Source organism: Salvelinus fontinalis, unplaced genomic scaffold, assembly GCF_029448725.1.
Source record: "Salvelinus fontinalis isolate EN_2023a unplaced genomic scaffold, ASM2944872v1 scaffold_0022, whole genome shotgun sequence".
In the NCBI taxonomy this organism is placed as follows: Eukaryota; Metazoa; Chordata; class Actinopteri; order Salmoniformes; family Salmonidae; genus Salvelinus; species Salvelinus fontinalis.
Window position 1 is genome coordinate 306,131 of NW_026600231.1, and position 26,179 is coordinate 332,309.

Consider the following 26,179-nt stretch of genomic DNA (forward strand, 5'->3'; position numbering starts at 1 on the left):
TGTAATCGCTGGAGGAGGAGGCTGGTGGGGGAGGTATAGGATGATGAGCTCATTGTAATGGCTGGAGGAGGAGGTATAGGATGATGAGCTCATTGTAATGGCTGGAGGAGGCTGGTGGGGGAGGTATAGGATGATGAGCTCATTGTAATGGCTGGAGGAGGCTGGTGGGTGAGGTATAGGATGATGAGCTCATTGTAATGGCTGGAGGAGGAGGCTGGTGGGGGAGGTATAGGATGATTAGCTCATTGTAATGGCTGGAGGAGGAGGCTGGTTGGGGAGGTATAGGATAATGAGCTCATTGTAATGGCTGGAGGAGGAGGCTGGTGGGGGAGGTATAGGATGATTAGCTCATTGTAATGGCTGGAGGAGGAGGCTGGTTGGGGAGGTATAGGATGATGAGCTCATTGTAATGGCTGGAGGAGGCTGGTTGGGGAGGTATAGGATGATGAGCTCATTGTAATGGCTGGAGGAGGCTGGTGGGGGAGGTATAGGATGATGAGCTCATTGTAATGGCTGGAGGAGGCTGGTGGGGGAGGTATAGGATGATGAGCTCATTGTAATGGCTGGAGGAGGAGGCTGGTGGGGGAGGTATAGGATGATGAGCTCATTGTAATGACTGGAGGAGGCTGGTGGGGGAGGTATAGGACGATGAGCTCATTGTAATGGCTGGAGGAGGAGGCTGGTGGGGGAGGTATAGGATGATGAGCTGATTGTAATGGCTGGAGGAGGAGGCTGGTGGGGGAGGTATAGGATGATGAGCTCATTGTAATGGCTGGAGGAGGCTGGTGGGGGAGGTATAGGATGATGAGCTCATTGTAATGGCTGGAGGAGGAGGCTGGTGGGGGAGGTATAGGATGATGAGCTCATTGTAATGGCTGGAGGAGGAGGCTGGTTGGGGAGGTATAGGATGATGAGCTCATTGTAATGGCTGGAGGAGGAGGCTGGTTGGGGAGGTATAGGATGATGAGCTCATTGTAATGGCTGGAGGAAGCTGGTGGGGGAGGTATAGGATGATGAGCTCATTGTAATGGCTGGAGGAGGAGGCTGGTGGGGGAGGTATAGGATGATGAGCTCATTGTAATGGCTGGAGGAGGCTGGTGGGGGAGGTATATGATGATGAGCTCATTGTAATTGCTGGAGGAGGCTGGAGGAGGAGGTATAGGATGATGAGCTCATTGTAATGGCTGGAGGAGGAGGCTGGTGGGGGAGGTATAGGATGATGAGCTCATTGTAATGGCTGGAGGAGGCTGGTGGGGGAGGTATAGGATGATGAGCTCATTGTAATGGCTGGAGGAGGCTGGTTGGGGAGGTATAGGATGATGAGCTCATTGTAATGGCTGGAGGAGGCTGGTTGGGGAGGTATAGGATGATGAGCTCATTGTAATGGCTGGAGGCGGCTGGTGGGGGAGGTATAGGATGATGAGCTCATTGTAATGGCTGGAGGAGGAGGCTGGTGGGGGAGGTATAGGATGATGAGCTCATTGTAATGGCTGGAGGAGGCTGGTGGGGGAGGTATAGGATGATGAGCTCATTGTAATGGCTGGAGGAGGCTGGTTGGGGAGGTATAGGATGATGAGCTCATTGTAATGGCTGGAGGAGGAGGCTGGTGGGGGAGGTATAGGATGATGAGCTCATTGTAATGGCTGGAGGAGGCTGGTTGGGGAGGTATAGGATGATGAGCTCATTGTAATGGCTGGAGGCGGCTGGTGGGGGAGGTATAGGATGATGAGCTCATTGTAATGGCTGGAGGAGGCTGGTAGGGGAGGTATAGGATGATGAGCTCATTGTAATGGCTGGAGGAGGCTGGTTGGGGAGGTATAGGATGATGAGCTCATTGTAATGGCTGGAGGAGGCTGGTGGGGGAGGTATAGGATGATGAGCTCATTGTAATTGCTGGAGGAGGCTGGTAGGGGAGGTATAGGATGATGAGCTCATTGTAATGGCTGGAGGAGGCTGGTTGGGGAGGTATAGGATGATGAGCTCATTGTAATGGCTGGAGGAGGAGGCTGGTTGGGGAGGTATAGGATGATGAGCTCATTGTAATCGCTGGAGGAGGAGGCTGGTGGGGGAGGTATAGGATGATGAGCTCATTGTAATGGCTGGAGGAGGAGGTATAGGATGATGAGCTCATTGTAATGGCTGGAGGAGGCTGGTGGGGGAGGTATAGGATGATTAGCTCATTGTAATGGCTGGAGGAGGCTGGTGGGGGAGGTATAGGATGATGAGCTCATTGTAATGGCTGGAGGTGGCTGGTGGGGGAGGTATAGGATGATGAGCTCATTGTAATGGCTGGAGGAGGCTGGTGGGGGAGGTATAGGATGATGAGCTCATTGTAATGGCTGGAGGAGGCTGGTGGGGGAGGTATAGGATGATGAGCTCATTGTAATGGCTGGAGGAGGCTGGTGGGGGAGGTATAGGATGATGAGCTCATTGTAATGGCTGGAGGAGGCTGGTGGGGGAGGTATAGAATGATGAGCTCATTGTAATGGCTGGAGGAGGCTGGTGGGGGAGGTATAGGATGATGAGCTCATTGTAATGGCTGGAGGAGGCTGGTTGGGGAGGTATAGGATGATGAGCTCATTGTAATGGCTGGAGGAGGAGGCTGGTTGGGGAGGTATAGGATGATGAGCTCATTGTAATGGCTGGAGGAGGAGGCTGGTTGGGGAGGTATAGGATGATGAGCTCATTGTAATGGCTGGAGGAGGCTGGTGGGGGAGGTATAGGATGATGAGCTCATTGTAATGGCTGGAGGAGGCTGGTGGGGGAGGTATAGGATGATGAGCTCATTGTAATGGCTCGAGGAGGCTGGTGGGGGAGGTATAGGATGATGAGCTCATTGTAATGACTGGAGGAGGCTGGTTGGGGAGGTATAGGATGATGAGCTCATTGTAATGGCTGGAGGAGGCTGGTTGGGGAGGTATAGGATGATGAGCTCATTGTAATGGCTGGAGGAGGAGGCTGGTTGGGGAGGTATAGGATGATGAGCTCATTGTAATGGCTGGAGGAGGAGGCTGGTTGGGGAGGTATAGGATGATGAGCTCATTGTAATGGCTGGAGGAGGCTGGTGGGGGAGGTATAGGATGATGAGCTCATTGTAATGGCTGGAGGAGGCTGGTGGGGGAGGTATAGGATGATGAGCTCATTGTAATGGCTCGAGGAGGCTGGTGGGGGAGGTATAGGATGATGAGCTCATTGTAATGACTGGAGGAGGCTGGTTGGGGAGGTATAGGATGATGAGCTCATTGTAATGGCTGGAGGAGGCTGGTTGGGGAGGTATAGGATAATGAGCTCATTGTAATGGCTGGAGGAGGAGGCTGGTTGGGGAGGTATAGGATGATGAGCTCATTGTAATGGCTGGAGGAGGAGGCTGGTTGGGGAGGTATAGGATGATGAGCTCATTGTAATGGCTGGAGGAGGCTGGTGGGGGAGGTATAGGATGATGAGCTCATTGTAATGGCTGGAGGAGGCTGGTGGGGGAGGTATAGGATGATGAGCTCATTGTAATGGCTGGAGGAGGCTGGTGGGGGAGGTATAGGATGATGAGCTCATTGTAATGACTGGAGGAGGCTGGTTGGGGAGGTATAGGATGATGAACTCATTGTAATGGCTGGAGGAGGAGGCTGGTGGGGGAGGTATAGGATGATGAGCTCATTGTAATGGCTGGAGGAGGCTGGTGGGGGAGGTATAGGATGATGAGCTCATTGTAATGTCTGGAGGAGGCTGGTGGGGGAGGTATAGGATGATGAGCTCATTGTAATGGCTGGAGGAGGCTGGTGCGGGAGGTATAGGATGATGAGCTCATTGTAATGGCTGGAGGAGGCTGGTGGGGGAGGTATAGGATGATGAGCTCATTGTAATGGCTGGAGGAGGCTGGTGGGGGAGGTATAGGATGATGAGCTCATTGTAATGGCTGGAGGAGGCTGGTGGGGAGGTATAGGATGATGAGCTCATTGTAATGTCTGGAGGAGGAGGCTGGTTGGGGAGGTATAGGATGATGAACTCATTGTAATGGCTGGAGGAGGAGGCTGGTGGGGGAGGTATAGGATGATGAGCTCATTGTAATGGCTGGAGGAGGCTGGTAGGGGAGGTATAGGATGATGAGCTCATTGTAATGGCTAGAGGAGGAGGCTGGTTGGGGAGGTATAGGATGATGAGCTCATTGTAATGGCTGGAGGAGGCTGGTGGGGGAGGTATAGAATGATGAGCTCATTGTAATGGCTGGAGGAGGCTGGTGGGGGAGGTATAGGATGATGAGCTCATTGTAATGGCTGGAGGAGGCTGGTTGGGGAGGTATAGGATGATGAGCTCATTGTAATGGCTGGAGGAGGAGGCTGGTTGGGGAGGTATAGGATGATGAGCTCATTGTAATGGCTGGAGGAGGAGGCTGGTTGGGAAGGTATAGGATGATGAGCTCATTATAATGGCTGGAGGAGGCTGGTGGGGGAGGTATAGGATGATGAGCTCATTGTAATGGCTGGAGGAGGCTGGTGGGGGAGGTATAGGATGATGAGCTCATTGTAATGGCTGGAGGAGGCTGGTGGGGGAGGTATAGGATGATGAGCTCATTGTAATGACTGGAGGAGGCTGGTTGGGGAGGTATAGGATGATGAACTCATTGTAATGGCTGGAGGAGGAGGCTGGTGGGGGAGGTATAGGATGATGAGCTCATTGTATTGGCTGGAGGAGGCTGGTGGGGGAGGTATAGGATGATGAGCTCATTGTAATGTCTGGAGGAGGCTGGTGGGGGAGGTATAGGATGATGAGCTCATTGTAATGGCTGGAGGAGGCTGGTGGGGGAGGTATAGGATGATGAGCTCATTGTAATGGCTGGAGGAGGCTGGTGGGGGAGGTATAGGATGATGAGCTCATTGTAATGGCTGGAGGAGGCTGGTGGGGGAGTTATAGGATGATGAGCTCATTGTAATGGCTGGAGGAGGCTGGTGGGGAGGTATAGGATGATGAGCTCAGTGTAATGTCTGGAGGAGGAGGCTGGTTGGGGAGGTATAGGATGATGAACTCATTGTAATGGCTGGAGGAGGAGGCTGGTGGGGGAGGTATAGGATGATGAGCTCATTGTAATGGCTGGAGGAGGCTGGTAGGGGAGGTATAGGATGATGAGCTCATTGTAATGGCTAGAGGAGGAGGCTGGTTGGGGAGGTATAGGATGATGAGCTCATTGTAATGGCTGGAGGAGGCTGGTGGGGGAGGTATAGGATGATGAGCTCATTGTAATGGCTGGAGGAGGAGGCTGGTTGGGGAGGAATAGAATGATGAGCTCATTGTAATGGCTGGAGGAGGCTGGTGGGGGAGGTATAGGATGATGAGCTCATTGTAATGGCTGGAGGAGGCTGGTGGGGGAGGTATAGGATGATGAGCTCATTGTAATGGCTGGAGGAGGCTGGTGGGGGAGGTATAGGATGATGAGCTCATTGTAATGGCTGGAGGAGGCTGGTGGGGGAGGTATAGGATGATTAGCTCATTGTAATGGCTGGAGGAGGCTGGTGGGGGAGGTATAGGATGATGAACTCATTGTAATGGCTGGAGGAGGCTGGTGGGGGAGGTATAGGATGATGAGCTCATTGTAATGGCTGGAGGAGGAGGCTGGTGGGGGAGGTATAGGATGATGAGCTCATTGTATTGGCTGGAGGAGGCTGGTGGGGGAGGTATAGGATGATTAACTCATTGTAATGGCTGGAGGAGGAGGCTGGTGGGGGAGGTATAGGATGATGAGCTCATTGTAATGGCTGGAGGAGGCTGGTGGGGGAGGTATAGGATGATGAGCTCATTGTAATGGCTGGAGGAGGAGGCTGGTTGGGGAGGTATAGGATGATGAGCTCATTGTAATGGCTGGAGGAGGCTGGTGGGGGAGGTATAGGATGATGAGCTCATTGTAATGGCTGGAGGAGGAGGCTGGTGGGGGAGGTATAGGATGATGAGCTCATTGTATTGGCTGGAGGAGGCTGGTGGGGGAGGTATAGGATGATTAACTCATTGTAATGGCTGGAGGAGGAGGCTGGTGGGGGAGGTATAGGATGATGAGCTCATTGTAATGGCTGGAGGAGGCTGGTGGGGGAGGTATAGGATGATGAGCTCATTGTAATGGCTGGAGGAGGCTGGTGGGGGAGGTATAGGATGATGAGCTCATTGTAATGGCTGGAGGAGGAGGCTGGTGGGGGAGGTATAGGATGATGACCTCATTGTAATGGCTGGAGGAGGCTGGTGGGGGAGGTATAGGATGATGAGGACATTGTAATGGCTGGAGGAGGCTGGTGGGGGAGGTATAGGATGATGAGAACATTGTAATGGCTGGAGGAGGCTGGTGGGGGAGGTATAGGATGATGAGCTCATTGTAATGGCTGGAGGAGGCTGGTGGGGGAGGTATAGGATGATGAGCTCATTGTAATGGCTGGAGGAGGAGGCTGGTTTGGGAGGTATAGGATGGAGGAGGAGGCTGGTTGGGGAGGTATAGGATGATGAGCTCATTGTAATGGCTGGAGGAGGCTGGTGGGCGAGGTATAGGATGATGAGCTCATTGTAATGGCTGGAGGAGGCTGGTGGGGGAGGTATAGGATGATGACCTCATTGTAATGGCTGGAGGAGGCTGGTGGGGGAGGTATAGGATGATGAGCTCATTGTAATGGCTGGAGGAGGCTGGTGGGGGAGGTATAGGATGATGAGCTCATTGTAATGGCTGGAGGAGGAGGCTGGTGGGGGAGGTATAGGATGATGTGCTCATTGTAATGGCTGGAGGAGGAGGCTGGTGGGGGAGGTATAGGATGATGTGCTCATTGTAATGGCTGGAGGAGGAGGCTGGTGGGGGAGGTATAGGATGATGAGCTCATTGTAATGGCTGGAGGAGGCTGGTTGGGGAGGTATAGGATGATGAGCTCATTGTAATGGCTGGAGGAGGCTGGTGGGGGAGGTATAGGATGATGAGCTCATTGTAATGGCTGGAGGAGGCTGGTGGGGGAGGTATAGGATGATGAGCTCATTGTAATGGCTGGAGGAGGAGGCTGGTGGGGGAGGTATAGGATGATGAGCTCATTGTAATGGCTGGAGGAGGCTGGTGGGGGAGGTATAGGATGATGAGCTCATTGTAATGTCTGGAGGAGGAGGCTGGTTGGGGAGGTATAGGATGATGAGCTCATTGTAATGGCTGGAGGAGGCTGGTGGGGGAGGTATAGGATGATGAGGACATTGTAATGGCTGGAGGAGGCTGGTGGGGGAGGTATAGGATGATGAGCTCATTGTAATGGCTGGAGGAGGCTGGTGGGGGAGGTATAGGATTATGAGCTCATTGTAATGGCTGGAGCAGGCTGGTTGGGGAGGTATAGGATGATGAGCTCATTGTAATGGCTGGAGGAGGAGGCTGGTTGGGGAGGTATAGGATGATGAGCTCATTGTAATGTTTGGAGGAGGCTGGTTGGGGAGGTATAGGATTATGAGCTCATTGTAATGGCTGGAGGAGGCTGGTGGGGGAGGTATAGGATGATGAGCTCATTGTAATGGCTGGAGGAGGCTGGTTGGGGAGGTATAGGATGATGAGCTCATTGTAATGTCTGGAGGAGGAGGCTGGTGGGGGAGGTATAGGATGATGAGCTCATTGTAATGGCTGGAGGAGGAGGCTGGTGGGGGAGGTATAGGATGATGAGCTCATTGTAATGGCTGGAGGAGGCTGGTGGGGGAGGTATAGGATGATGAGCTCATTGTAATGGCTGGAGGAGGCTGGTGGGGGAGGTATAGGATGATGACCTCATTGTAATGGCTGGAGGAGGCTGGTGGGGGAGGTATAGGATGATGACCTCATTGTAATGGCTGGAGGAGGAGGCTGGTTGGGGAGGTATAGGATGATGAGCTCATTGTAATGACTGGAGGAGGCTGGTGGGGGAGGTATAGGATGATGAGCTCATTGTAATGGCTGGAGGAGGCTGGTGGGGGAGGTATAGGATGATGAGCTCATTGTAATGGCTGGAGGAGGAGGCTGGTGGGGGAGGTATAGGATGATTAGCTCATTGTAATGGCTGGAGGAGGCTGGTTGGGGAGGTATAGGATGATGAGCTCATTGGCTGGAGTGGAATAAATGGAACTCTGGCAAATATGGGGTTTCAATATGTTATTTTTCTCCCCAAATTCGTGAAATCCAATTGGTAGTCACAATCTTGTCTCATCGCTGCAACTCACCAACGGGCTCGGGAGAGTCATGCGTCCTCCGAAACATGACCCGCCTAGCCGCCCACTTAACCCCGGAAGCCAGCCGTCACCAAATCAAAGTTTATTTTTCACGAGCGCCGAATACAACAGGTGTAGATCTTAAAGTGAAATGATTACTTTCAAGCCCCTGAGCAATTTTTAAGTAAAAAATAGGTATTATGTAAACAATAGATAAGTCAAGATTTTTTTTTTAACTGTAAAATGACAGTGGAAATAACAGTAGCGAGGCTTTATACAGGTGGTACGGTTACAGAGTCAATGTGCAGGGGCACAGGTTAGTCGGGCTAATTGAGCTACTATGTACATGTAGGTATAGTTAAAGTGACTATGCATAGAGGATAAACAGAGAGTAGCAGCAGCGTAAAAGAGGGGTTGGCGGGGGGAGGTGCCTTGCGGTCAGAGGCCGAGCACTTGCAGTACCAGGCAGTGATGCAACCAGTCAGGATGCTTTCGGAGTTGCAGCTGTAGAACCTTTTGAGGATCTCAGGACCCATGCCAAATGTTTTCAGTCTCCTGAGGGGGAATAGGTTTTGTCGTGCCCTCTTCACAACTGTCTTGGTGTGTTTGGACCATATTACTTTGTTGGTGATGTGGACACCAGGGAACTTGAAGCTCTCAACCTGCTCCACTACAGCCCTGTAGAGAGATTGCATCATCTGTGGATCTGTTTGAGCGATATGCAAATTGGAGTGGGTCTAGGTTTTCTGGGATAATGGTGTTGATGTGAGCCATTACCAGCCTTTCAATGCACTTCATGGCTACGGATGTGAGTGCTTCGGGTCTGTAGTCATTTAGGCAGGTTGCCTTTGTGTTCATGGGCACAGGGACTATGGTGGTCTGCTTGAAACATGTTGGTAATACAGACTCAATCAGGGACATGTTGAAAATGTCAGTGAAGACACCTGCCAGTTGGTCAGCACATGCTCGGAGCACACATCCTGGTAATCCGTCTTGCCCAGCGGCCTTGTGAATTTTTACCTGTTTAAAGGTCAGCTACGGAGACAGTGATGACACAGTCATCTGGAACAGCTTGTGCTCTCATGCATGCCTCAGTGTTGCTTGCCTCGAAGCGAACATAGAAGTGATTTAGCTCGTCTGGTAGGCTCGTGTCACTGGGCAGCTCGCGGCTATGCTTTTCTTTGTAGTCTGTTATAGTTTGCAGACGAGCGTCACAGCCTGTGTAGCACGATTCAATCTTAGTCCTGTATTGGCACTTTGCCTGTTTGATGGTTCGTCAGAGGGCATAGCGGGATTTCTCATAAGCTTCGGGGTTAGAGTCCCGCACCTTGAAAGCGGCAGCTCTAGCCTTTACCTCTGTGTGAATGTTGCCTGTAATCGATGGCTTCTGGTTGGGATATGTAATGAAACGGTCACTGTGGAGATTAGGTTGTTGATGCACTTATTGATGAAGCCGTTGCCTGAAGTAATATACTCCTCATTGCCATTGGATGAATCCCGGAACATATTTTAGTCTGTGCTAGCAAAACTGTTGGTTTGCGTAGCATTCGCATCATCTGACCACTTCCGTATTGAGCGAGTCACTGGCACTTCCTGCTTTAGTTTTTGCTTGTAAGCAGGAATCAGGAGGATAGAATTATGGTCACGGCGATTTAGTTGAGGTTTAGGGTTTAGTGAATGATTTGTCCCAAAAAGAATGCTTTTAGTTTTTGAAATATTTAGGACTAACTTATTTCTTGCCACCCATTATGAAACTGTCTGCTGCTCTTTGTTAAGTGTTGCAGTGATTTCACTTGCTGTGGTCGCTGACGTGTATAATATTAAGTCATCCACATACATAGACACTCTGGCATTACTCAAGGCCAGTGGCAGGTCATTAGTAAAGATTGAAAAAGTAAGGGGCCTAGACAGTTGCCCTGGGGAATGCCAGGTTCTACCTGGATTATGTTGGAGAGTCTTCTATTAAAGAACACCCTCTATGCAATACAAAATAATATACAGTGACTGTACAAAACATTAGGAACATTTTCCTAATATTGAGTTGCACCACCCTTCTGCCCTCAGAACAGCCTAAATTCGTCGGGGCATGAACCCTACAAGGTGTTGAAAGCGTTCCACCGGGATGCTGACCCATGTTGACTCCATTGCTTCCCACAGTTGTGTCAAGTTGTCTGGATGTCCTTTGGGTGGTGGACCATTCTTGATACACACAGGAAACTGTTGAGCATGAAAAATCCAGTAGCGTTGCAGGTCTTGACACACTCAAACCGGTGCGCCTGGCACCTACTACCATATACCGTTCAAAAGGCACTTAAATCAATTGTCTCAAGGCTTAAAAATCCTTCTTTAACCTGTTTCCTCCTCTTCATCTACACTGATTGAAGTGGATTTAACAATTTTGCATCAATAAGGGATCATAGCTTTCACCCGAATTCACCTGGTCAGTCTATGCCATGGAAAGAGCAGGTGTTCTTTAATGTTTTGTACACTCAGAGTATATGACTTTATAAAGCCAAATAACACATGTTTCTTTTCTCTCCCAGGTGTCTCCAGAATATGCCATCAGGACGTCAGCGCTATGACCTTGAACCTGAACTCGTCCAGCTCTTCCCCTTCTGTAGACCCCAGTATGTACCTGAACAACAGCTCCCCAGGGTTGAGGGCCTACGCCGACAACGCCATCCTGGGCCTGGGCCTTGTGCTGGACAACGACTCCATTACCAGGGACCTCACCAACCTGACCAGGTATAGGTTAGAGGGTTAGAAACCCGAATCCCAGAGTTGACTCTCTGAAGGGAATTTGCAAGGGAGTGAGCCGGAAACTGGATGGGGTTTCTGGAAATTCATTATCCTAGATACCATCTCCTGCCTGTTGTGCCCTTGAGCAAGGGACTTAACTTCTTCTGGCTGCAAGCTAGAAGAGTGCATCGATTTCAGATTTTCCACTTCCTGTCAGGAAGTTTGCTGCAAAAGGAGTTCTGTTTTACTCACAGATATAATTCAAACGGTTTTAGAAACTAGAGAGTGTTTTCTATCCAATAGAAATAATAATATGCATATTGTACGAGCAAGAATTGAGTACGAGGCCGTTTAAATTGGGCACGATTTTCCCCCAAAGTGAAAACAGCGCCCTCTGTGCTCAACAGGTTAACCTCTAAACTGCTCCAGGGGTGCTGCACTGTGGCTGAGCCATTCCTACAACCTCTCCGTCTGTTTGTCTAGGGGGAGGGTTGGGATTGAGGAAATACATTTCAGTTTCAGTGTTACAATGTAATCATCTTGTTCTTCTTTCGACCAGCTGGTCCAACACCTCCCTCCTTGATCCCATGGTGACCTATGACCCTCTGGGAGGTCACACCATCTGGCAGGTCATCCTGATCGTGTTCCTCACCGGGTCTCTGTCTCTGGTCACCGTCGTAGGGAACATCCTGGTGCTCATCTCCTTCAAGGTAGATTGCAGGCCTAGACTAACATTACATTGTGTTATGACTTCCTGTAATTGTTTAAGTAGGTCGATTGCAGGCCTAGACTAACGTTACATTGTGTTAGGACTTCCTGTAATTGATTAAGTAGGTAGATTGCAGGCCTAGACTAACGTTACATTGTGTTAGGACTTCCTGTAATTGATTAAGTAGGTAGATTGCAGGCCTAGACTAACGTCACAATGTATGATGACTGCCTGTAATTGATTAAGTAGGTAGATTGCAGGCCTAGACTAATGTTACATTGTGTTAGGACTTCCTGTAATTGTTTAAGTAGGTAGATTGTAGGCCTAGACTAACATTACATTGTGTTAGGACTTCCTGTAATTGTTTAAGTAGGTAGATTGTAGGCCTAGACTAACGTTACATTGTGTTAGGACTTCCTGTAATTGTTTAAGTAGGTAGATTGTAGGCCTAGACTAACGTTACATTGTGTTAGGACTTCCTGTAATTGATTAAGTAGGTAGATTGTAGGCCTAGACTAACGTTACATTGTATGATGACTTCCTGTAATTGATTAAGTAGGCTTGTCCGAGCCAGAATGGCCCACAGGGCATGAGCCTATCTCCTGTCTCTGCAGCGTGAGGTAGCTTGATGACACGTGTATCGCAGGCCGTAATTATTGCAGGGGGGGCGTACGTGCCTCAAAACTCTTACTGAATGGTCCACGTCATTGTTTTCAACAGCTTTTAACATCATACGTCTTGTTAATTTGATGTTATACAGTGGAGTGACACTTTAATAATAAAGGTTTCTCTTCTCTCTTCCAGGTGAACAAGCAGCTGAAGACAGTGAATAACTACTACCTCCTCAGTCTGGCCTTTGCTGACCTCATCATCGGTATTTTAATTGTACTTTGTGTTTTCATACGTGTATAGATGATGTCATGTATCACAGCTGATATTAATAATATATTGTACTATGATTACCTACAGTGTCTCACAAATGTGTAATATGTATTAGTCAGTTACTGTAATATCAAATGTGTAATATGTATTAGTCAGTTACTGTAATATCAAATGTGTAATATGTATTAGTCAGTTACTGTAATATCAAATGTGTAATATGTATTAGTCAGTTACTGTAATATCAAATGTGTAATATGTAGTAGTCAGTTACTGTAATATCAAATGTGTAATATGTAGTAGTCAATTACTGTAATATCAAATGTGTAATATGTAGTAGTCAGTTACTGTAATATCAAATGTGTAATATGTATTAGTCAGTTACTGTAATATCAAATGTGTAATATGTAGTAGTCAGTTACTGTAATATCAAATGTGTAATATGTATTAGTCAGTTACTGTAATATCAAATGTGTAATATGTATTAGTCAGTTACTGTAATATCAAATGTGTAATATGTAGTAGTCAGTTACTGTAATATCAAATGTGTAATATGTAGTAGTCAATTACTGTAATATCAAATGTGTAATATGTAGTAGTCAGTTACTGTAATATCAAATGTGTAATATGTATTAGTCAGTTACTGTAATATCAAATGTGTAATATGTAGTAGTCAGTTACTGTAATATCAAATGTGTAATATGTAGTAGTCAGTTACTGTAATATCAAATGTGTAATATGTAGTAGTCAGTTACTGTAATATCAAATGTGTAATATGTATTAGTCAGTTACTGTAATATCAAATGTGTAATATGTAGTAGTCAGTTACTGTAATATCAAATGTGTAATATGTATTAGTCAGTTACTGTAATATCAAATGTGTAATATGTAGTAGTCAGTTACTGTAATATCAAATGTGTAATATGTATTAGTCAGTTACTGTAATATCAAATGTGTAATATGTAGTAGTCAATTACTGTAATATCAAATGTGTAATATATATATTGTCAGTTACTGTAATATCGGAGTGAAACTAAAATACAGTGTTCTAATTCTAGGAACTCTTTCCATGAACCTCTACACTACCTACATTATCATGGACCAATGGGCTTTGGGGAACTGGGCGTGCGACCTGTGGTTGGCTATCGACTACGTGGCGAGCAACGCCTCCGTCATGAACCTGCTGGTCATCAGCTTCGACCGCTACTTCTCCATAACTCGACCTCTGACTTACCGGGCCAAGAGGACCACCAAGAGAGCTCTGACTATGATCAGCATGGCCTGGTCCGTGTCCTTCGTCCTGTGGGCGCCGGCTATACTCTTCTGGCAGTATATCGTAGGGGAGCGCACTGTGCCTCCTGGAGAATGCTTTATCCAGTTTCTCTCAGAGCCTATTATCACATTCTGCACGGCCATCGCTGCCTTCTACCTGCCGGTCACCATCATGACGGTTCTCTACTGGAGAATCTACAGAGAGACAGAGAACAGGCAGAAGGACCTGGCGGGGTTGAGGGGTTCGGGGGCAGGGAACAAGGCGGGCCAGGGGGGTAGCCAGAAGGAGGAGGAGGAGAAGAAGGAGGAGGCCCAGGAAGAGGAGGCTCCCATGGTGCCCAAGACAGGAAGCTCCAGGAGCTGCAGCAGTTACGAGCTTAACCAGGCCGGTCAGAAAGGCTCTGGAGCCAAGAAGACCAGAGGACCCTTCCGCTTCTGGCCGCTGACTAGGTGGTCCAAGAAGAAGACAATCACAGTGGGAGGAGAGCCGGAACACAGCAGCTCCGGTAGCTGGAACAACAACGATGGGGGCAGGGCCTCCATGGACCAATCAGACTCTGAGGACGAGGAGGGGGCGACGGAGTCAAGCCGAGCTATCTATTCCATAGTGGTCAACCTGCCGGGGATAAACTCCGCCCCTGGCAACAACCCTAACAATGACCCCCAGCTGACATCTCCTGAGGACCAGGATGCTCCGAAGGACCCTCTCCGGCCACCAGGGGGCGATAATAAGGACAAAAAGACATCCTCTAATACCAGAAAGGAGAAAGACAAGGAAGACAACAGCTACCACCAACGCTCCTTCTCTAAAACCCCTGTCACTTCCTCGTCTTCCATCCAGACCTCCACCAGGAGCCAAACAGGGGATGTGTCCTCCACCTCCAAGTCCCCCTCCTCGGCCACCTCGGCCCCCATCTCCCTGAAGGATGCAGCCATGGCCAAGCGCTTCGCCTCCAAAGCCAAGACCCAGATCACCAAGCGTAAGAAGCAGAGTGTAGTCAAGGAGAAGAAAGAGAAGAAGGCCGCCCAGACTCTCAGTGCCATCTTGTTGGCTTTCATCATAACCTGGACTCCCTATAACATTATGGTGTTAGTCAACACTTTCTGTACTGGCTGCATCCCTGAGGCTCTGTGGGCTCTGGGCTACTGGCTGTGTTACGTCAACAGCACCATCAACCCCATGTGTTACGCCATGTGCAACCTCACCTTCAGGAATACCTTCAAGATGATTCTGCTCTGCCGCTGGCAGGACATCAACAAACGCAACAAGCCTCAGTTCCAGCAGAGGCAGACGGTCGCTTTCCGCAAGAAGGAGCCCTTGCAGGTGTAATGTACTGGGGCCTGGGTCAGCTGTAGGACTCTGTCGGCCTCTCTGGGATTGTTTAACAGGATAGTTGGCCAGGGAGATGGACTCTACTTACAAGCCTTTCTCAACAATGAAGAGATTACGTAATAATACAAAAGAAACATAGTAACACGACAAATAAAATACACAATTATTTTGAATTAACTCTGCATCTCTTCCAACTATTGACTTTTTTTTTCACACAACTGACAGACCAGTTTGGCGCCAAAACATTGACAACAAAGACATATTGATGTCGTAAAATCATTAAAAAAAACTGTCTTAAAAAAACACAGGACACTTCATGATGAATCCCTCATATTTAACAGCAATAGTATTCACCAACTTGGTTAATATTTAGAATAATGTTTTACAGCTCTGTCATTGTATTTTTTATTTTGAAATCATTTATGTTGCATGTGAAAAGGCCACACAGATGACCAGGGATATTTCTACACGGACAGAAGGGGAGATTTGATTGGATTTATTTGGTGTTTAGGGCACCCAACCCAAAGGAATATTTGTCACATATAAAAGGGCTGTCAAATGTATGACAATATCTGTTGGTGTTTCCAAGCCTGGTTTGAACTGAACTGTTGCTATACAGTTACAGAACTTCAACAATCCTACAGAACACGGTTACAGAACACGGTTACAGAACTTCAACAATCCTACAGAACACAGTTACAGAACTTCAACAATCCTACAGAACTTCAACAATCCTACAGAACACAGTTACAGAACTTCAACAATCCTACAGAACACAGTTACAGAACTTCAACAATCCTACAGAACACAGTTACAGAACTTCAACAATCCTACAGAACTTCAACAATCCTACAGAACACAGTTACAGAACTTCAACAATCCTACAGAACTTCAACAATCCTACAGAACACGGTTACAGAACTTCAACAATCCTACAGAACTTCAACAATCCTACAGAACACAGTTACAGAACTTCAACAATCCTACAGAACTTCAACAATCCTACAGAACTTCAACAATCCTACAGAACACGGTTACAGAACTTCAACAATCCTACAGAACACAGTTACAGAACTTCAACAATCCTACAGAACTTCAACAATCCTACAGAACTTCAACAATCCTACAGAACACGGTTACAGAACTTCAACAATCCTACAGAACACAGTTACAGAACTTCAACAATCCTACAGAACTTCAACAATCCTACAGAACACAGTTACAGAACTTCAACAATCCTACAGAACACAGTTACAGAACTTCAACAATCCTACAGAACACAGTTACAGAACTTCAACAATCCTACAGAACTTCAACAATCCTACAGAACACAGTTACAGAACTTCAACAATCCTACAGAACACGGTTACAGAACATCAACAATCCTACAGAACTTCAACAATCCTACAGAACTTCAACAATCCTACAGAACACGGTTACAGAACTTCAACAATCCTACAGAACTTCAACAATCCTACAGAACACGGTTACAGAACTTCAACAATCCTACAGAACTTCAACAATCCTACAGAACACAGTTACAGAACTTCAACAATCCTACAGAACTTCAACAATCCTACAGAACACAGTTACAGAACTTCAACAATCCTACAGAACTTCAACAATCCTACAGAACACAGTTACAGAACTTCAACAATCCTACAGAACTTCAACAATCCTACAGGACACGGTTACAGAACTTCAACAATCCTACAGAACTTCAACAATCCTACAGGACACGGTTACAGAACTTCAACAATCCTACAGAACACGGTTACAGAACATCAACAATCCTACAGAACACGGTTACAGAACATCAACAATCCTACAGAACACGGTTACAGAACTTCAACAATCCTACAGAACACGGTTACAGAACTTCAACAATCCTACAGAACACGGTTACAGAACACGGTTACAGAACTTCAACAATCCTACAGAACACGGTTACAGAACTTCAACAATCCTACAGAACACGGTTACAGAACTTCAACAATCCTACAGAACACGGTTACAGAACTTCAACAATCCTACAGAACACGGTTACAGAACTTCAACAATCCTACAGAACACGGTTACAGAACTTCAACAATCCTACAGAACACGGTTACAGAACTTCAACAATCCTACAGAACACGGTTACAGAACTTCAACAATCCTACAGAACATGGTTGCCTTTCCAGTTGGCAGATAGATACAATTAGGTGAATCAGTGGACATGTAAAGCTGCAGTACTTTGTAAAGGTGCAGTACTTTGTAAAGGTGCAGTACTTTGTACAGCTACAGTACTTTGTAAAGATGCATTACTTTCATGTAAAGGTGCAGTACTTTAATGTAAACCTGCAGTACTTTGTAAAGGTGTAATACGTCCATGTAAAGATGCAGTACTTTGTTAAGCTGCAGTACTTTATGTAAAGATGCAGTACTTTGTTAAGCTGCAGTACTTTCAAGTAAAGGTGCACTACTTTCATGTAAATCTGCAGTACTTTCATTTAAATCTGCAGTACTTTCATGTAAATATGCAGTACTTTCATGTAAAGCTGCAATACTTTCATGTCAATATGCAGTACTTTCATGTAAAGCTGCAATACTTTCATGTAAAGCTGCAGTACTTTCATGTAAAGCTGCAATACATTCATGTAAATCTGCAGTACTTTCATGTAAATCTGCAGTACTTTCATGTAAATCTGCAGTACTTTCATGTAAAGGTGCAGTACTTTTATGTAAATCTGTAGTACTTTCATGTAAAGGTGCAGTACTTTCATGTAAATCCGCAGTACTCTCCAAGTGCTACTCTACTCTTTGATTCCAGCCAATGAGTTCTGGTGAGAAGTGGCCTACCTCCTGAGCCAGTACCCTTTTCATCCCATGTTATTTCACGTGTTTGGCTAGTGTTCCGTGTGGTCGTCGGGGATGATTTTAACAACGTGTCGGTGACCATCGTGGTGGGGTTGTAATCGTTGCTCAAAGTGAGACAGTGTTGTTAAAATACAGTTGCAAAAATTACCGGTAACTTTTCTAAGAATTCTCAGGTTTCCCGCCCCAAAAGAAATCCTGGTTGGAAGACTCCTGGAATCAGGAAGGAATCCTCCATTTGGGATTCCTGGGAAACCTGGGAATTTGGGGAAAGGTGCTGTAATTCTGCATCTCTAGTTGTAAAGCACAGGGCTGATGTACAAGCTGCTTATAGCATCTAAATACCTGTGTTAATTAACGAGGTGATATTTACATAGTGACTGTGTGTGGATTCTTTACATTGATGTTGATGTACAGTATGATGCAGTTCTATGTTTATATAAAATGATTGTTATATCTTTTATATAAAATAATGTCCGGTCCAAGATGTTCACATGTAAACGACGAGGGACAAGTTAAATTGCAATAAAGGCAAACGTATGTCATTAAAATATATGTTTTACCATTGAGACATATTGACACAAAATTGATATCCACAGGTCTTTCTGATGAGTTTTTCATACAAGTCACATATCCCATAAATAAGAATATAACGTATCTATGACTATGATGGATTACTAGCTATGAAACAAGTAGGATCTCAGGTGAGATGTTGTCAGTGGTTGACTTAGGTCGTAGCTCACCGAGGTTCGGCACCTCAAATGTTATTCTGCTTGAGTTTCTCTGATCGAATATTAGATCAAAAGTATCGCAGATTTCCAGCACCTAAATATAAACAGAACCAGCAGTCAAAGTGAATATCGACACCTATTTCAGTCCAAGTCAAACACTGGGTGATGCCTTTTTCCTATAGACACTTTCCAGGTGGAGAATGTCAGTAATCCAACAGCACCACCTAGTGGTATACATGTAGTATGACTAGTACTGAATAGTTGGTTGGCTCAAACTCAGCATGTCAGGTGTCCGTGTGTCAGCTGGGTTTTGTACTTGAAGTGGTCCTGTATTATTTTAGGAGTATTAGCCTGAAATCCAGACCTGTTTTGTGCTATCATTCTACACCCTGTACTCCGTGTCTATATGTTTCGGCATGACACAGAGTGTGAAGGAGTGGAATGATAAGAGCCGTACAGACCGGTATCCAGGCAACCAACGGACCGGTATCCAGGCAACCACTTAATAACATGGTGCAGAAAACGCTCACAGTTCCGTGTTTGTCTCTTTGATGATGTGGTGCTGGGAGGACAGTTTTGTTGTCATGGTGACTTTCATGGATTTCACTAGTTGACCAGGACACACAATGAGTTGACCAGGACACACAATGAGTTGACCAGGACACACAATGAGTTGACTAGGACACACAATGAGTTGACCAGGACACACAATGAGTTGACTAGGACACACAATGAGTTGACCAGGACACAATGAGTTGACCAGGACACACAATGAGTTGACTAGGACACACAATGAGTTGACCAGGACACACAATGAGTTGACTAGGACACACAATGAGTTGACCAGGACACACAATGAGTTGACCAGGACACACAATGAGTTGACCAGGACACACAATGAGTTGATATAATGAGTTGACCAGGACACACAATGAGTTGACCAGGATACACAATGAGTTGACCAGGGGACATAATGAGTTGACCAGGACACACAATGAGTTGACCAGGAGACATAATGAGTTGACCAGGACACACAATGAGTTGACCAGGAGACATAATGAGTTGACCAGGACACAATGAGTTGACCAGGAGATATAATGAGTTGACCAGGACACACAATGAGTTGACCAGGACACACAATGAGTTGACCAGGACACACAATGAGTTGACCAGGACACACAATGAGTTGACCATGACACACAATGAGTTGACCAGGACACACAATGAGTTGACCAGGACACACAATGAGTTGACCAGGACACACAATGAGTTGACCAGGACACACAATGAGTTGACCATGACACACAATGAGTTGACCAGGACACACAATGAGTTGACCAGGACACACAATGAGTTGACCAGGACACACAATGAGTTGACCAGGACACACAATGAGTTGACCAGGACACACAATGAGTTGACCAGGACACACAATGAGTTGACCAGGACACACAATGAGTTGACCAGGACACACAATGAGTTAACCTTTTTTAAGGAGTTTTAGTTTTCAAATACACCTTTTTGACACAATAATTATACAAGATGTTTGGTTTAATCACACCATGTATGGAATTATAGACAGATTCATTAAGATGTTTGGTTGTTCAACATGAGATGTGATCAGATCAACAAAAGGGATAAGTCCTTTACTAAGTGTTTTATAAATCCACATTTTCGTGTTATTTAAATGTTTATAATGTTATGATTGACTTGTGGTACTAAAGCCATACAATCGTATGCTTGTAATATTTTATAAGAGATGTTTCATTTTGAACATTTGTTTGTTTGTTACAACCACCTTGATTGACACACACTGCATGTTCAGTTGTGAGGATTTGATGAGTTGATTTGATTTGATTTGATGAGTTGATTTGATGAGTTGATTTGATTTGATGAGTTGATTTGATTTGATTTGATGAGTTTGTATTTTTGTTCTCAGTTAAAAGCACTTCTGAAGACACTCATTTTAATGACAAATCATTTGAAGGATTTTTTTTAAAAAATGTGTCATTTTATAGGGGAATAAAGTTTCATACTGTGTTTCAGTGTCCGGTCCACAGATTGTTGTTACACACACACACACACACACACACACACACACACACACACACACACACACACACACACACACACACACACACACACACACACACACACACACACACACACACACACACACACACACACACACACCAAACATTAGGAACACCTTCCTTCAGAACATCGTTCTCCCTCCTTCAGAACCACCTCAATTCATCAGGTCATGGGACTCTACAAGGTGTCGAAAGCGTTCCACAGGGATGCTGGCCCATGTTGACTCCAATGCTTCCCACAGTTGTGTCAAGTTGGCTGGATGTCCTTTGGGTGGTGGACATTTCTTGATACACACCGGAAACTGTGGAGCGTGAAAACCCCAGCAGCGTTGCAGACACAAACCGGTGCCCCTCACACCTACTACCATACTCCGTTCAAAGGGCACTTAAATATTTAGTCTTGACCGTTCACCCTCTGAACGACACACATACAATATCAAAGTCTCAATTGTCTTAAGGGTTAAAAATCCTTCTTTAACCTGTGTCCTCCCCTTCATTTACACTGATTGAAGTGTGATCATAGCTTTCATCTGGATTCACCTGGTCAGTCTATGTCATGGAAAGATCAGGTGTTCTTAATGTTTTGTCAAGTCAGTGTATATTCGGTAAGCAATAGCAGGTATAAAGTATAGACCAGCGTTTTATAATGGAGAGTAAGGGAGTCTCCTGTTCATTTTCTTATTAAACCAGTACCATCATCATGTTTATATCGTTTGATTGTGTATGTTTGACATAGGAACACGATATAACGTTAGGTCGATAAGTCGAAAATGACGCTCCCCTGGCCATTAGGCTTAGGTGTTTTCTATAAATCAACCACTAGGCGTCACTGTTGTATTTGTTATAGATGACATTTACATTTACATTTAAGTCATTTAGCAGACGCTCTTATCCAGAGCGACTTACAAGTACATACATTCATATTTTTTTTTTTTTTTTTTTTTTTTTTTTTTTTTTTGTACTGGCCCCCCGTGGGAATTGAACCCACAACCCTGGCGTTGCAAGCGCCATGCTCTACCAACTGAGCTACACGGGGCTGTATAACGTTATAGGTCTCTAGGATTTACTAGTTAATTATAGAAGTAAGTTTACTTCTGTTTCTAGTAATTATTTTTTCAAATACTGTCAAATTGCCAAAGTTGTTCCCGGATTTGACAACGTGATGGACGTCACAGGAAAATCAAAACGTCGCTCGAGGAATTCACACCTGTAAGGAATGAAATGTCTGATTGAATGGGCGCGTCTTCCAATGGACAACGTGGTGGCTGCGTGCTAGCGGTGAACGGTAACTTCACGGAGGCAACATGATGTGAGTAACGTCTGAATTTGCAAGGGAAATATTATTTGTATTTTTTTCCCCCTGGCACATGTTCGTTAAACGTCCAGTAAAACCAATAACTTTTCCCGTGTTTTTCACATTGATTGACACCAACACAACATGCCGCAAATTGGTAGCAATCTGTCTGAAGTGTCTCAGAGCGAGATTAGTTGCAATTAGGAAACAACATCTAAATTCTACACCTCCACTATGGAGTTGCTGTCATTTCCAGAAATATTAGCCTAAACTGGAACTTTCTAGCCCGTTAAAACGGTTATTGGTGATCTGAACATTGCAGTCCATTTTTAAATGTAAGTTTCAGGAAAGGTTCGTTTTGTTTATATGATACTACTTCTGCCCGGGGCGCAATTCGCTTGGGGACGAGCGTCGGAGCTGATCGGGTTGAACGTTATCGCACAAGTACCTGTCTAAATAAAGAAGACGAATATAGTCATTAACATAATGTTGTCGTCGGGGCAGTGTTGAAATGCAGGATGCTGAATGAAGTGAGTTATCCTTATCCTGAATGACGCACACACTTTTTTTTTTTTAACCTTTTATTTAACTAGGCAAGTCAGTTAATTAAGAACTAATTCTTATTTTCAATGACGGCCTACCGGGGAACAGTGGGTTAACTGCCTTGTTCAGGGGGCAGAACGACAGATTTATACCTAGACCTGTTGAAATCTGGCCGTTGGTGTTTGTGAAAAGACGCCTTTTCAACTTCCTGGAAAATATGTATTTTAAAAATGCTTTAAATACCTTTCATTCAGAAACCTAAATTGAACATAACTTAAATGTCTGGAAAATACATATTTTCAACGTCAATTTGCTTACTGGGACTATTCTAGTTTGTCTGGAGCCATTTTTTGGGTCTGTCCTACGGTGGCAGAACGGTAAGGACCTGCCCTGTGCCAACTTGATGTTGGTAGAGGAGGAATAATGGTCTGGAACTGTTTTTCATGGTTCAGGACCCGTAGTTCCAGTGAAGGGAAATCTTAATGCTACAGCTTACAATGACATTCTGGACAATTCTGTTCTTCCAACTTTGTGGCAACAGTTTGGGGAAGGCCATTTCCTGTTTCAGCATGACAATGCCCCCTTGCACAAAGCAAGGTCCATACAGACATTTTTTGTCAAGATCGGTGTGGAAGAACTTGCCTGGCCTGCAGACGTCAACCCCATCGAACACCCGTTGGGATAAATTGGAACGCCGACCGCGAGCCAGGCCTAATCGTCCAACATCCGTGCCTGACCTCACTAATGCTCTTGTGGCTGAATGGAAGCAGGTCCCCACAGCAATGTTCCAAACATCTAGTGGAAAGTCTTCCCAGAAGAGTGGAGGCTGTTACAGCAGCAATGTTCCAACATCTAGTGGAAAGCCTTCCCAGAAGAGTGGAGGCTGTTATAGCAGCAATGTTCCAACATCTAGTGGAAAGCCTTCCCAGAAGAGTGGAGGCTGTTATAGCAGCAATGTTACAACATCTAGTGGAAAACCTTCCCAGAAGAGTGGAGGCTGTTATAGCAGCAATGTTCCAACATCTAGAGGAAAGCCTTCCCAGAAGAGTGGAGGCTGTTATGACAGCAATGTTCCAACATCTAGTGGAAAGCCTTCCCAGAAGAGTGGAGGCTGTTATAGCAGCAATGTTCCAACATCTAGTGGAAAGCCTTCCCAGAAGAGTGGAGGCTGTTATAGCAGCAATGTTACAACATCTAGTGGAAAACCTTCCCAGAAGAGTGGAGGCTGTTATAGCAGCAATGTTCCAACATCTAGAGGAAAGCCTTCCCAGAAGAGTGGAGGCTGTTATGACAGCAATGTTCCAACATCTAGTGGAAAGCCTTCCCAGAAGAGTGGAGGCTGTTATAGCAGCAATGTTCCGACATCTAGTGGAAAGCCTTCCCAGAAGAGTGGAGGCTGTTATAGCAGCAATGTTCCAACATCTAGTGGAAAGCCTTCCCAGAAGAGTGGAGGCTGTTAAAGCAGCAATGTTCCTACATCTAGTGGAAAGCCTTCCCAGAAGAGTGGAGGCTGTTATAGCAGCAATGTTCCGACATCTAGTGGAAAGCCTTCCCAGAAGAGTGGAGGCTGTTATAGCAGCAATGTTCAAACATCTAGTGGAAAGCCTTCCCAGAAGAGTGGAGGCTGTTATAGCAGCAATGTTCCAACATCTAGTGGAAAGCCTTCCCAGAAGAGTGGAGGCTGTTATAGCAGCAATGTTCCTACATCTAGTGGAAAGCCTTCCCAGAAGAGTGGAGGCTGTTATAGCAGCAATGTTCCAACATCTAGCGGAAAGCCTTCCCAGAAGAGTGGAGGCTGTTATAGCAGCAATGTTCCAACATCTAGTGGAAAGCCTTCCCAGAAGAGTGGAGGCTGTTATAGCAGCAATGTTCAAACATCTAGTGGAAAGCCTTCCCAGAAGAGTGGGGGCTGTTATAGCAGCAATGTTCCAACATCTAGTGGAAAGCCTTCCCAGAAGAGTGGATCCTGTTATAGCAGCAAACTGGGGGGGACAAACTCCATATTAATGCCTGTGATTCTGGAATGATATGTTTGACGAGCAGGTGTCCACATACTGTTGGACATGTAGTTTGTGTAGATATACAGGGCCTTCAGAAGTATTCACACCCCTTGACTTTTCCCACATTTTGTTTTGTTACAGGGTCGGATTAAAATGGATTTGTCATTTATTTTTGGGGGGGCCGGGTCAGTAATCTACACATTCTAATGTCAAAGTAGAACAATTATAACATTTGTAAAAATATATATTAACTTGATTACATAAGTATTCTACCTCATGAGTCTATATATTAACTTCATTACATAAGTATTAAACCTCCTGAGTCTATATATTAACTTCATTACATAAGTATTAAACCTCATGAGTCTATATATTAACTTGATAACATAAGTATTAAACCTGAGTCGATTCATGTTAGAATCACCTTTGGCGGTGATTACAGCTGTGAGTCTTTCTGGGTAAATCTCTAAGAATTTTGCACACCTGGATTGCACAATTTGTACATTTATTATTTAAAAAAAATGTCTTCAACCTCTGTCGAGTTGGTATTTGATCTTTGCTAGACAGCCATTTTCAAGCCGATTTAAGTCAAAAGGGTAACCAGGCCACTCAGGAACATTCAATGTCGTCTTGGTAAGGAACTCCAGTGTTTAATTGTCATCCTGTTTTAGCTTATTGCCTGCTGAAAAGTGAATTAATCTCGCAGTGTTTGGTGGAAAGCAGACTGAACCAGGCTTGCCTCTATTCCGGATAATTTTTTATCCTAAAACAGTATTTCTGCCGTTTATGTTTAATCGCACAAAGTCAAACATCTACAGAACCTACAGCCTATCCCACCTTGCGCTGCAACACCGCCTGGCTGGGGCTGTGCGCACGTATAGAGCTGAGCACAAACATGACATTTTGTCTAATTTACTTGAAACAGAAGTGAGCGTTTTAACCTTGTTTCTTGGCTATTTACATCGTTTTATTCATTGTAAATAATAATTTCTTCTTAACGAGCAGACGTGCCTGGTTAAATAAAAACTGCTAGGGATGACGCGACGCGACTCATAGTCAGACTCAATCTCAGTCGCACAAACATGACTGAATCGCGTTACCATGGTAACCGCCCGCCCCTTAAAGTGGCAGCTGAGCATTTTTATTAAAGCTGTTAGTGGAGTATCACGTTATAATAGCCTTAAAACCTAGCGGTCAAACGGGGAAATGGTTCCAATTGTTTTTTTTCAACCGTTCCTTTTCCCCATAGGAGATTTTAGCAACACTTAAAACAAGGGCTGTGTTTCCGGCGTGACATTTTTAATAACTGTACATCTCTCTCGACAAGGTGACTTTTTTTAATGAATATATTTGCCTGTATTTACCCACCAAAACTGAAATGCTAATTACCTTACTAATGTGGCTATGATAAAGAACTACAAATGCCACGATGATCTGGATGAGACTGCCAACTCAAGCCAAGAGTTAATCCAGAGATTCTTACCATCTGTTACATGTAGTAATGAATAAATTGGCTACATTCCTTTAAATTGACAATTCCGTGAACTGTCTTGTGCAAGTT

General features: G+C 45.4%; 2 protein-coding genes across 4 annotated transcripts in view; both read left to right on the forward strand.

Annotated features, from left to right (window-relative positions):
- Nucleotides 1–20,728, forward strand: part of LOC129842183 (muscarinic acetylcholine receptor M3-like) — a 209,843-nt gene extending 189,115 nt beyond the window's left edge. The window contains exons 3-6 of the mRNA XM_055910614.1: nucleotides 10,713–10,914; nucleotides 11,468–11,618; nucleotides 12,422–12,491; nucleotides 13,555–20,728. Of these exons, the coding sequence (XP_055766589.1) occupies nucleotides 10,748–10,914; nucleotides 11,468–11,618; nucleotides 12,422–12,491; nucleotides 13,555–15,098 (1,932 nt within the window). The 5' untranslated portion in view covers nucleotides 10,713–10,747 and the 3' untranslated portion in view covers nucleotides 15,099–20,728. The remainder of the gene's footprint in view (nucleotides 1–10,712; nucleotides 10,915–11,467; nucleotides 11,619–12,421; nucleotides 12,492–13,554) is intronic.
- Nucleotides 20,729–22,003: 1,275 nt separating this feature from the next.
- The window catches only part of LOC129842185 (formin-2-like), a 448,967-nt gene continuing 444,791 nt past the window's right edge, over nucleotides 22,004–26,179 (forward strand). Inside the window, exon 1 of one of the 3 annotated variants that reach the window (XM_055910617.1) lies at nucleotides 22,004–22,090. In XM_055910617.1, the coding sequence (XP_055766592.1) occupies nucleotides 22,086–22,090 (5 nt within the window). In that variant the 5' untranslated portion in view covers nucleotides 22,004–22,085. The remainder of the gene's footprint in view (nucleotides 22,091–26,179) is intronic. The other 2 variants (XM_055910615.1, XM_055910616.1) reach the window with 2 other exon arrangements.